Source organism: Maniola jurtina, chromosome 18 (assembly GCF_905333055.1).
Source record: "Maniola jurtina chromosome 18, ilManJurt1.1, whole genome shotgun sequence".
Taxonomy (NCBI): domain Eukaryota; kingdom Metazoa; phylum Arthropoda; class Insecta; order Lepidoptera; family Nymphalidae; genus Maniola; species Maniola jurtina.
Genome location: NC_060046.1, coordinates 11,150,214 through 11,163,677, shown reverse-complemented (window position 1 = coordinate 11,163,677; position 13,464 = coordinate 11,150,214). Strand labels below are relative to the sequence as shown.

The 13,464-nt window shown below is 37.0% G+C and overlaps 1 protein-coding gene across 1 annotated transcript in view; it reads right to left on the bottom strand.

Moving 5' to 3' along the window:
- Nucleotides 1-851: 851 nt before the first annotated feature.
- The window catches only part of LOC123874380 (organic cation transporter protein-like), a 29,433-nt gene continuing 16,820 nt past the window's right edge, over nucleotides 852-13,464 (bottom strand). The window contains exons 2-6 of the mRNA XM_045919682.1: nucleotides 12,232-12,442; nucleotides 7,854-8,109; nucleotides 6,807-7,475; nucleotides 2,430-2,611; nucleotides 852-1,177 (exon numbers count right to left, since the gene is read on the bottom strand). Coding sequence (XP_045775638.1) covers nucleotides 1,013-1,177; nucleotides 2,430-2,611; nucleotides 6,807-7,475; nucleotides 7,854-8,109; nucleotides 12,232-12,442 — 1,483 coding nt within the window. The 3' untranslated portion in view covers nucleotides 852-1,012. The remainder of the gene's footprint in view (nucleotides 1,178-2,429; nucleotides 2,612-6,806; nucleotides 7,476-7,853; nucleotides 8,110-12,231; nucleotides 12,443-13,464) is intronic.

Here is a 13,464-nt window from a genome sequence, read left to right as displayed (position 1 = left end):
TGCTCCATACAATCGTAGTTCCAATTTCATTTGAATATTAAGCAACCAAAATCCATGAAATTTTGCAGACATATTCTAGAAACCAATATCTGTGCCTGTGGTGTTTTTGATTTTTCTAAAAATATGTAGTTTTAAAATTACAGGAGCTCAAAGATTTGTATGTGAATTTTTAAGACCGCGTAACTTTGAAACCGAATATTTTAACAGAAATCTGTAAAACCACAGGCATAGACATTAGTTTCTAGAATATGTCTGCAAAATTTCATGGACTTTGGTTGTTTAATATTCAAATGAAATTGGAACTACGTTTGGATGGAGCGAGTGACGGAGAGACCCCTCTTAACTGCAATCACACCTAAAAGTAAATAATGTTGCAGCCTAAGGTGTAGCCGCGCCTGTCCGAAAGATGCCTATGCATGATCACTCTTCTCTCGAAGGTACGTTTATAAAATACCTAAGAAGGTGGAAGGTGGCGGGGAAACCGAAGTCGGACAGGAAATTCATATTCAAGCTGTCCGTAGAAACGAGGAAGCGAAACGCTTTGTACAGGGTGTTTGGTAATTAGTATATAATGACGACACGTACCCATGCTACTTTGATCTGATAAACACAATGCTGAAGTATAATGACGAAATAAAATTATAAAAATTTCCATACAAAATTTAAAAAAATAATTATGTCAAAGTTTTCATGACCCTAACGTGCCCTAACTCACTGAGATCGTTGGCCATCTTTAGACAGGCCGAGGCCAACGGTCATAAAAAAATTTAAAATTTTGTATGGAAATTTTTATAATTTTATTTTGTCATTTTACTTCAGCATTGTATTTATCAGATCAAAGTAGCATGGGTACGTGTCGTCATTGTATACTAATTACCAAATACCCTGTAGGTATACCTTTTGTGTGGAATGTTAACCATTTAGGGGTGCAGAAAATGTTTTGATAATAACTACCGATAAGGAACCAATTTTTCATTTACAACGCTCCGTCCTGTATCTGATTGAGTTAGTTCTACGCAGGTTCTTTCTGGTCTCTCCTTTTGGATATCCTCTCAGCTTCCTCCACCGTGTCTGGTAGAGCCACGTTGATGGTTTCTGGCAGGGAGAACACGAGGACGCTCGCAATTAGTGCCATGCTCCCGAAGAATATCGCCGGCAGATTGTGGTAGTATTGATTCTGGAGAAAGAATGTAACTATTAGTTCAATGATCGCCAAAAATGGCTGTGTTTAATATAGGTCCGTGGCCATTAAACCGGCTTCCCACGGTGATATTGCGTACGGATGACACACCATGGGAAAGAGTATCGTCCGTGGTACCACAGACACGTTGACGTCCGAGCCTTGTGTGCGGTGCGTTGCTGTCCGGGTTCATCGGTCATCACACTTCACACTAATATTATAAAGGCGAAAGTTTGCATGTGTGTGTGTGTGTGTGTGTATGTTTGTTACTCCTTCACGCGAAAACTACTTGACGGATTTGGCTGAAATTTGGAATGGAGATAGATAATATCCTGGATTAGCACATAGGCTACTTTTTATCCCGGAAAATCAAAGAATTCGCACGGTATTTCGAAAAACCTAAATCCACGCGGGCGAAGTCGCGGGCATCGGCTAGTTTTAAATATAAAAGAACAAAGAAAAACTTTAGATCGCGTATTGCGTAGATAAACCGCGAAGTTATAATTAAACCGTAATAATCCAATTAATATTAAACACCAACTCGCAATGAAAGTAACCGAACAGAATTAAAGTTTATCCGAGCTGCGAGCAACAATGAACAGATTTAATAACAAAGTTTTGATAGCAATCGCTAGAACAACAATGGAGAACGATAGAGTAAGTATCAAACAGCCGACCGACAGCCCAAGCACAATCAACGCGACAACACTTTCTCCTGGATTTTTCATCAACCAAGCGTTGGCTTGGTAGATGATGTGCGTAGCGATAACCTTTGTTGCAACTCGTAACCAACGAAAATCGAATAAGTATGATTCGTTGATATTCATTGGATTTTTCTTGAATTCACCGAGATGGGGTGGGGGGGGGGGGGGGGGTCCTCTTCCAACGCTGCGGTATGAGGTCCTCCTGTGTCCATCACCCGCTAAATGACTCTGAGCTTTCTTAAGCCCATACTTAGTTTCTTCTTCTTCTTGCGTCGTTTCCTCAACTGAATTCCAAATTTTTCAAAGTTTCCAAATTGAAGATCGTGGCTCCTCTTTGCTAGGATGTTCTTCCATTGCTCTCTGTTTCTTGCCGCGTCGATTGCATCGCAGATAGGTGTGTTGACCGCTTCTTTTATGTGGTCTGAACAACGTCTCGGGCTACGTCCGTGGGGTCTCTTTCCTTCATACCTTCCATACTTAGTTTATGCCTTGACAATTTTCACAAATACTTGACACATAGATATCAAAATGAATTGTTTACTTACAAGTAAGGGCGTCATCGGCGCCAACGTCGACCCAACTCTGCCCAACGACGAACAAATAGCCAACAGCGACTGTCGGACGTTGGTCGGGAACACTTCCGATACATAAATGTACACGGAGCTGTACGCGACCGTTATAGAGAACTTTCCCGATAGATATATGACTAGCGACAACCATTTTTGATCTGTGAATCAAATAATTAAAAAAAAATTAGAAAACTTGACATAGTGTAAATTAAAAATTTATAACACCCCCGACAAGTAAAGGTTACAGTAACTAGAAAAGAGCTGATAACTTTCAAACGGCTGAATCGATTTCTTGGATTATAGCTAAGAGCACTCTCGATCAAGCCACCTTTCAAACAAAAAAAACTAAATTAAAATCGGTTCATTAGTTTAGGAGCTACGATGACACATACACAGATACACAGTTACACATGTTAAATTTATAACACCCCTCTTTTTGGGTCTGGGGTTAAAAAGTAAAGTACGCGTCAGTTCCAGATGACAATCGGGGTGGGTACGCCCCGCACACCCGCACATCCCCCGCGCTAACCCCGGTGCGGGATGCGTGCGGGTGACGTGCGTCCCCACGCCTCATACCCTGATTGCCTTCTCGACCTGTCGCCTACCATACTCTGCAACGCTGCAAAGTTGTCATTTGGCGCAGACCAATACGAAATTATTACTTTATTCAAGAGAGGATTTGACCCGGAAAATTCAAGCGAAAAGCGCTTGAGTCTTCAATAGCACACGCGGAGGGCGTCGAATGATAATCCAGCGAATATAAAACTCGTATAAAATCCTATTCCATATAAAACTCCGCTCAATTCTCAAAACACGGTAATATACGCAGTCGAGTCACCGGCAATCTTATATTTTATCGCTATTAAAATTGCAATATCCAGCCACAGACTAAAAGGAAATAATAGGTGGAAGCTTTAATCGTTCTAATTATGAAGTGCTGATGATAAAAATAATACCCGGCAAATTTTTTGTGGGCACGTTTGGCAGCCCTTTAAGTTTACGTAATAATTCACTATCAACATTATAATTCGTACAAATTCAACAACTGACAATTAAAAAGTGTACATTGTACAAGAGTTACCTACTGTGAATAAATGTTTTGATTTTGAGTATAAGATGCAAATAGAACTAAAGATTAGAGATTAGAACAGACGCTAGAATGAAGAAGGGAAATAAAAATAATAACATCGATCTAGGGGAATCAATTAAAAAAATATAAGCCAAAATCTCTCAACAACAATAAAAATCCAGTCATCATTTTTAAAGGCTTTGATTTGTGAAATGGTATAGTGATCTAGAGTTTTGCAAATGGTCTGCTGTTTGCTCTTGTTACATAAACACCGCTAGTTTTAGTGATGAGTGATTGATGAACAAACCTTATACATGAAAATCAAACATTTGCCGCTGCAGTTCACGAAAGGCTTCACTATCAGGAAAAGTTTCTTCCATCTATCTGTTCCCTATAATCTGTGTATCAGACCTACATCAAACCGTTTCCGCGTTCATTCATTTATTCATGCAATGTTTGATATATAACCTTTCGAGTGGTCCGAAATCCGAGGGAATGTCATTCCTAACTGTTATAGGCGAAGAGCTTGTAACAGTTACATTTAAACATTTATGGCGGATCCATATGCTTGCGACAAAAAGCAAACAGCAAGCGTTTTTTAGGGTTCCGTATCTCAAAAGGAAAAACGGAAGCCTTATATTATGTAGAATCAGGTCTACATATAAGGCCGACAGACGGACAGACGAATGTCAAGAAAACCTGTAGGATACTTCCGTTGACCTAGAATCATGAAATTTGGCAGATACCTAGGTAGGTCTTATAGCACAAAGGGAAACCATGAATTTGTGGTTACATCACAAAGAAAAAAAAATGTGTTCACGAACAAATAATAATTAGTATTTTCAATTTTCAAAGTAAGATAACTCTACCAAGTTGGGTATCATATGAAAGAGCTTTATCTGTACATTTTAAACAGATTTTTATTTATTTTTATCTTGATTTTTATGCATAATAGTTTTTGTCAATCTTGCAAAATGCCGAAAAAATACAACTGTAGTACGGAACCCTCGGCGCGTGAGTCTGACTCGCACTTTGCCGTTTTTTAGTTCAAATTCACTTTGCAAGTCGTACCTGCCTGCCATACGCGCAGTCTAATTTTTTTTATAGTTATTACAAATTAGTTGTGTATAATTAAGTTGGAAGTCATAGAAAATGAGCAATCTTGTTTAGATGTCAAAACAATAGCTATTAGCTCTTAGATGGTAAGAGAGAGCACATTTCAACGGGCGACGGATGCTGAAATCGGCTTAACTCGAATATTCCATTAATTCAGGCCACTGAACAAACACTGTCATCGCTAGATAAACAATAACACCGCAAAATTCCGGGATCTAAACAAAAGACGTTACGGGGAGATGTCGCATACGTACTTTTTTTTTGTAATTTTTAATGTGCAAAAATTTCAATTTCACAAAGCTTTCACAAAGAGTAGAATCGTTTCAGGAAAGCATAGTTCTAATAAATCTAAATTTAAAAAACCCACGACACAAAGACCTCTATAAGAAAACTAGAAAAGAGCTGATAACTCTTAAACGGCTGAACCGATTTTCTTCGATTATAGCTAAGAACAATTTCGATCAAGCCACCTTTCAAAAAAAAAAAAAACTAAATTAAAATCGGTTCATTCGTTTAGGAGCTACGATGCCATAGACAGATACACAGATACACACGTCAAACTTATAACACCCCTCTTTTTGGGTCGGGACTTAAAAACTTAAAATAGACTATACAAAAATGGTACTATGGATGAGTTATACACCACTACTTTCTAATTACTAGAAAAATACAGGAAATTTTCATTGTTTTAAATACTGTGCAATCAGAAGTTTTTTTTTAATTTTTATTAATAAATCTTCGAGATCAAATCGTCTAGTGCACACTCATGACTCAACGTAAGTTTCACTCCGACACCGGAGCATCCTCAGGAGATATACACTAAACAATGCACTATTGAATAGTTGTGTGTTGAGGGTGTAAACTGCTTGCTTTTTCTGTTTCTTTAGTAGTGAGAGGGCAGGCATTGCGTTTTACATATTATATTGCACGTTGTATCATATAGATTTGTTTGTTTTGGTGGATTACCTAATATTATTATAGGGAACTAGCTGATACCCGCGACTTCGTTCGCGTGAATATAGGTTTTTAAAATTCCCGTGGGAACTCTTTGATTTTCCGGAATAAAAAGTAGCCTATGTACTAATCCAGGGTATAATCTATTGCCATTCTAAATTTCAGCCGTTTCCGGCTCAAATTCGTTCAGTAGTTTTTGCGTGAAGGAGTAACAAATATACATACACACACACACAGACACACACATATAAACTTTCTCCTTTATAATATTAGTGTGATTAAGCTTGCAGTTTCTTGTACATCACGGACTTCCGCAAAGTAACGGCTTTTTCTACAGTACCTAGGCAACTTTGTACCTTTACCATAGGTAAATAAATACTAATCCAACGGTTTAATTTTATTTAAGTTGCGTTGGATAGGCACTTGAGTTAATTGGGTTCTTTGAAATTAATTTTGTAAGAGTTGCTAAATAAGTATATACTAACTTATTTGGAATTCTATGGTGTTATCAGAAATTTATCAACAAAGTGATCTGCTTGTTTGTCTATTCAAGAAATTATTCGACAATCTAGAGTACAAATAGCCTTGATTATAGAAGAGAGCTACCCCTATGCTTATTCTGAGACAAATACTCTCCTTTAAGTAAACGGTTTTCTGGATTATCAAATTGGCTTTTGTTCGCGTCAAATCGTGCTTGGATGAGATTGGGAAAGATATTCGCGTCTTTGACGACTGGTAATATGATTTTATTATCTTTGAGAGTATATATTTTGTGAAGGGATTTTGTTATTTGATGTATAATATCTCGATATAATTTGTTTACCTTCAATCTCGATGAAAACATTTAGATCTTGAGATTGAAAAGCTGCTTCCAAGAAGATTAAATGTAATAATAGGTGAATTTATATTAAATTCTCTACCAAAAGTTATGAATTTATAACTATCCTGAGATCGTGAGCTAAAATTATGGATTTGATTTACATGATGAAGTAGGTATAGTACTAACAGTTACTTATTTCAAATTGAAAATGCTTTGCTACCTATAAAGATTGCAGCAATTCAATCAGCATTCAAGAGAATAGCCAATACACTGATATACCAAGGGATTTTATAACTTAGAACTCAACATATAGAAAGTATAAGTCCAAATTTAAATTAATAAACTCTAGAAATAACTTGTAACTTAAAGAAAAAATAAATTAAGTAATGCTTACCTTTTGGCACGAAAGATAAACTTATACATAAACACGCACTCAGAACATAAGTTAATATCAACACTTTCTTCCTCCCAAATCTGTCCAACACTAACAAACACACAATGTTCGCTGGAATCTCCACAAACGCTACCAGCATAAAGTTTACATACTTATTCCCAGCTAGAGACACTGAGTTTATAGATAGTCCGTAATAAACGAAAGTACATGTTATCCACAAAAACGAGCATATCATTACCCGTTTCCTTATTATACTAGATTTGATCACTTTCATTAAATTCGATTGCTTATTCTCTTTATTTTCCTCTATCTCTACCTTATTTGCGTCTTTACTTTTCTCGTTGTCTGTATCAGTGTTAACTTTCTCTAGTTCATATAAAGGTAATAGAACATCTTCAGATAGATCTACTCGGTTCATTTTCGCTGCCTTTTTCAAAATTGCTGCAGCTTCATTATGCCTCCCTTTGCTGATCAGCCATCTGGCACTTTCATTTAATATCCAGTAGTATGACACAACAAACATGGCTGGTACGTAAATAAGCCTGAGGAGGTGTCTCCAATTCTGCAGCCACCATGATAGAGATGCTAAGGACATGAGACCCAGCACGTAGACAGCATTGATGAGGGTGTTTCCAAAGACTCTGCCCTTAGGACCTACTAGTTCCACAGCTGAAAAGAATTGCTTTGTAAATAAATGCTGAATTCAAGAAGTTATATTAGATGTTTATTGTTTATCTCAATTATTATCAAAAAGCCGTGATAGCCTAGTGGTAGCCTAGACTATCACCGCCTTTTGATACTTTTAAGGCCGTACCTCAAAACGAAACCCTTATAGGGTCACTTTGTTGTCTGTCTGACTGTCTGTCTGTTTATCTGTCTGTCTGTCCATTTGTCGTGCCTGTCAAACAATATCTTTATATACATAGGTCAAGAGGGAATAGGCATCTTCTGAGCAAGCGCACTCTATCTTATAGGCTGCATCATCACTTGGCAGCAGGTCTAATTACAGCCAAGCGCTTGTCTATAAATTACAAAAAAAAAACTTACCAAGAACAAAAGCAGTGCTATAAGCTCCAGCTCCCAAAGCAGCTTCCAAGAACTCAAAGACAAGCATCATGATATAGCTGGTAGAAAAGGACCTCAGGAACCCAAAGATGCCGTTCATAAGTGAGGCCACAGCCAAGGCAACCTTTCTGCCGTATCTATCTGATATGATACCAGTGAGGGGCAGTGATATAAAAAGACCGGTGTTGTGAATGGACCCCACGAGAGTTCGCTTCCAATTTTGACAGCCAAGATCGAACTAGAACAAGAAATAAAGTTTTAAACAAAGAATAAGTAGGTTATAGGTTTCTGCAGAAATAATTGGGTTCTCGTTAGACATGTCTGAAACCTAGATCTAAACCTACTCTGAGATAACAGCAGTGTGATGGTTACGTACTAGGGTAATTTTTTCCGACATTTTGCACGATAAATCAAAAACTGTTATGCATAAAAATAAATAAAAATCTGTTTTAGAATGTACAGGTAAAGCCTTTTCATAAATGATTCCCCACTTGGTATAGTTATCTTACTTTGAAAATTAAATATACTATTATTATTTGATAATGAACACATTTTTTTGTAATGTAACTACAAATACGGTTTTTGGATTTTTCCTTTACTTGTGCTATAAGACCTACATACCTGCCAAATTTCATGATTCAACGGAGAGTACCCTCTAGCGACATAGACAGAGCGACAGATGGAGAGACGGACAGACAGACGGACAACAAAGTGACAACATAATAAGGATTCAGTTTTTCCTTTTGAGGTACGGAACCCTAATAATAATTATTATTACCCAGCGGCAGCTAGTTACATTGTTTGCTGGTCAAAACTCAAATTAACCTAAATTTTGTGTTAGACTTTAGATACGTTATCACTTATCACCACGCCTCCTACACGCGTCTAAAACACCCGACTATCACGCATTTGATATACTTATAGTATAAGAGACGACAACCTAAAATTTAATGGCATTAGTAATAATAATTTTGCGGGTTCCCACATCTCCAGAGAAATGGAACCCTTGTACGATCATTCCCTCATATCCACCCTTCGTTGTCTGTCTGTCGTGTCTGTCAAGACAAGGGGAATCAAATCCTGTAGGGTACTTCCCGTTGACCTAGTATCATGGGCAGGTAGCAATGTTTTATAACACAAGTAAAGATAAAAATGCGAAAACCGTGAACTTGTAATTAAAAGTTACAAAAAAGTTAAAAACAGCAGCGGGGTCTTCTCCATCTGACCTAGGTCAAGACGGGGGTACGGGCCTCGAGGCGTAGCCTCCTTGCCCGGGTGTGGCGCGGGGAAGAACACGGAACGGAAAAGTTAAAAAGTGTTAGAAATAATATGTTTACTAAATCACATCATAGATGGCACTGTCCGTCATTAACTTGTGTTGTACAGCTGTTTTTTGAAAGCATTATTTTTAACCGACTTCCAAAAAAGGAGGAGGTTCTCAATTCGTCGGGATCTTTTTTTTTTTTTTTTTTTATTTTTTTTTTATATTTTTTATGTATGTTCCCCGATTACTCAAAGACCCCTGGACCGATTTGGAAAATTTTTTTTTTGTTTGAAAGGATATACTGTGCAGGTGGTCCCATATAAATTTGGTGAAGATCTGATGAATATCTTCGGAGATGAAGAACAGAACTCCTCAATGGATAGGAGCAAATTGCTCGCGATCAGTGTAATAGCTTAGTAAACAGTAGGGTTTTAACTGGGCACAGCATATTATAGTACAGTGGGGCCACTAAAAATTGTGAAATAAAAAATTTTCAAAAGAAAAATAAAACCGACTTCAAAAACGACAAACACTAAAAAGTAAAAAATAACTTTTGTTTAGCTACACGTGTAATGCACCTAGGTATGAAGTCGGGCGAGCTTCACTCTTGGATTTCTAATTTTGTTTTAATATGCTCGCTCGACTTCATACCTAGGTGCATTACACGTGTAGCTAAACAAAAGTTATTTTTTACTTTTTAGTGTTTGTCGTTTTTGAAGTCGGTTTTATTTGTACAATGGTCAACGGACCCCTTGTGTGCGAGTCCGTCTCGCACTTGACCGGTTTTTTAATAGAAGTTTGATTTGACATCAGATTTTAAAAATATAGAAACACGACATTCAAGTAGGTATATGATAATTTTCCTATTTTAGCTTTATTTTAGCTACATAGCCTGTTTAATCGAACTGAGTCAAGTTTTATCCGATGTATTTTATCGATAGCTCTGTGACGGTGGTCTCTTAGCCTATTCGATGATTTATGAGAATGACTACGATGGGCCGGAGAGGTTCCTCGTGTGACCGATAACACTTTTTGCCACGCGGATGTTCTTATCTTTTGATATATTATTATTGCTTAAAGGTATTATTTTGTAACAATACAAAGTACCCTGCCCAGGGTAGTCTTTTAGATAAGACTACCCTGCCCAGGGTAGTCTTTTAGATAAGACTAGCTGATGTCCGCGACATCGTTCGCGTGGATGTAGAGTTTCAAAAATCCCGTGGGAACTCTTTTTTTTTCAATAGCAATTATAATTTTTTTTTTATTTAAAAACAATATTCACAAATACCAAAAAGACTTAAATATAAAAATTATAAAACGAAAAAAATATAAAAATTATTAAACGAAAATGTCATCCAAATCACTGTAACGAGGCAGGGTGCCCAGAACGGTGGCTGCGTTACCTCGTTGAATGGCCAGACTAATATGCTGATCAAGGTAACTGCCAGACCTCCGGTCACCCGTGGACTCCACAAGACGGGATGACAGGTCCTTAAAAAAGGATCTGGCGTGGGAACTCTTTGATTTTCCGGAATAAAACGTATACGGGTATAATCTATCTCCATTCCAAACAGCATCCGTACCTAAGTGTCACTATCCGGGTTTGATTTCAGCGTTGGGGCAATTTAGGAATTATCATTTTTAAATTAGAGGCTTTTTACTGTGGCTAGTTATCACCCTACCGATAAAGATGTGCTTGCTAACTAGTGAAACTGGCTAAAGAAAACCGCTTCTATCTAGGTTTCATCTATCGCCACTTATCACCAAGTGAGATTGCAGTCAAGGACTAAAATATTATCGTCGAAAACATCTCTTCTTCTCTCTGTTCTCTCTTTTATGACTTAGGACTACAAAGAAAAAGGGATACTAAGTCTACAAAAGAAATAGCAACGGGATTCCTAATTCAGCAAAATATACCTAGGCACCTAAGTGTTTTTAGTTTTTCCAACATTTCCATATAACATGGTGTTATCTTAAATATACTAGGTAGATATAAATTATGATATTATACTAGTTTACGGATGTTATCTGAGTTATAGACATTTTACTGATAATCTTGTAAATACTATGGCAACACAGATAATGTCGCCCATTATCTTAAAAGCAGTTAATAATATTATGTTTATTCACCGTCTCAAATCAAACTATAGTTGATACTTCATATTGAATTATTTATATGAACTTTATACTACACTAGCTGATGCCCGCAGCTTCGCCCGCGTGGATTGGTCAGATCCTCTGCAGCATCAGGATTGAGGAGTTGGACTCCAAATTTTTTATGAAACAATGTCGCAAAGTTCCTCTATCGATTAAAAAAGAAATGACGCAAATCGGTTCAGAAATCTCGGAGATTTCAGTGTACATAGGTAGAAAAACACAACTCCCTTTTTGAAAGTCGGTTAGAAAAGTAGCCTATGTTACTCCCTGGTCAATTCTCTACTTGTCTGTGAAAATCCCGTCAAAATCGGTTCAGCCGTTCCCAAGATTAGCCTTTTCAAACAGACAGACAGACAGACAGACAGACAGACAAAAATTTTAAAAACGTGTGATTCAGTTATAGTATCGTTCAAATAACCATATGACCTTAATATGCGGTAGTTATTTCGAAATTACAGACAGACACTCCAATTTTATTTATTAGTATAGATTACGAGTTACATTTTTGTTCCGTTTGCCGTGGAGACCCTGGGGCCACGGAGTCTTAGTGCTAAAATAATTTTACGTAACATTTCACAGCATTTAATAGCCTCATCGGGTGACAGGCTCAAGGGCTGGCTCATTTTTTTGCGCAACGGATCAGCCTGGCTGTCCAGAGTGGAAATGCAGCCAGTATTCTTGGCACCATTCCACGCGGGCATGATTTGCATAGTAATTAGATAAGACTAGCTTTAAGTTTTATTGTAATAATATTTTCTTAATAAAAAGACTACTTATTTTTTATTTATAAACTGTAACGAATCTTTCTTAGCGGATGTCTGCGTCATTATAGCTATCTACAAGTCTTTAACCCGATCCGTCCAGTAAGTAGTTCGAGCTGTGCGCAGGTCAGTCAGTCAGTCAGGTTCGCCTTTTATATTAGAGAAATATTAAACTCACATCTCTAACAGCGGAATCCTCATCACTGTAAACAAATGTATCACAATTCTCCACAGTGGAATTATCAAAGTCTTCTATACTACACGTTGCAGTGGCAGAGTAGTTGTGGTGCATGAACCGTTTACATTTCGACAGCACGTCTTTCTCCTTAGGTATTGCGTGTTCGAGCCAACTGTTGTTATTGAGATCTTCACACTTTGTGATGTTGCATCTGAAAAAGAAGTACTTATTAGATATTATATAATTACGAGGAAACAAAAAAACTACCTCATACATTGTACAAAATAAAAGATCTCAAAACATAGACACAGGCATTCAATATCATTACAAACACACACACACACACACACACATACACACACACAAATCTCGGTAAAAATCCTTGGCATATGGATCCCCAATAGATATAGAATAACCGACCATTTTATCAAATATGTACCTATTTCAAACATACAGCTGTTAAAAGTTTTAAAATAAAATGATGTCATGTATCTAAGTACCTAATTTTTATTTAAGTGCATCTTCATGTAATTAGACGGAAGAGCGGAAATGATATAATTAATTAAAAATAAGTGTTATATTATGATAAAATGTGCAATCATAAATTGAGACATTTAATTGCACTTTTGATTAGGTACATGACATAATTAATTTAACTACAGAGTCAATTGATTAATTAGTGTTATTGATAACAAGTGTAAATTAAAAATTTATAACACCCCCGACAAGTGAAGGTTACAGTAACTAGAAAAGAGCTGATAACTTTCAAACGGCTGAACCGATTTTCTTGGATTATAGCTAAGAACACTCTAGATCAAGCCACCTTTGAAACAAAAAAAAAACTAAATTGAAATCGGTTCATAAGTTTAGGAGCTACGATGCCACAGACAGATACACAGATACACACGTCAAACTTATAACACCCCTCTTTTTGGGTCGGGGGTTAAAAACAACTTCTTTGTGGGCCAAGGCTAGCTAGATATTAATGATTCAATACGATCTACCTGCCTATATTTTGTTGTGCTTTGTATGTGTTTTTCTGCACTAATTTTGTGGTGTACAATAAAAGTATATTCATTCATTCATTTATGATTTCAAAAATTTATGTTTTTTAGTCCTGCTGAAACTCTAGCCTATGTCCTAAGTCAGGGTATAAGCTGTTTCCGTTCCAAACAGCCGAAACCGTTCAGTAGTTTTTGCGTGAAAGAGTAACAAACATACACACATACACAC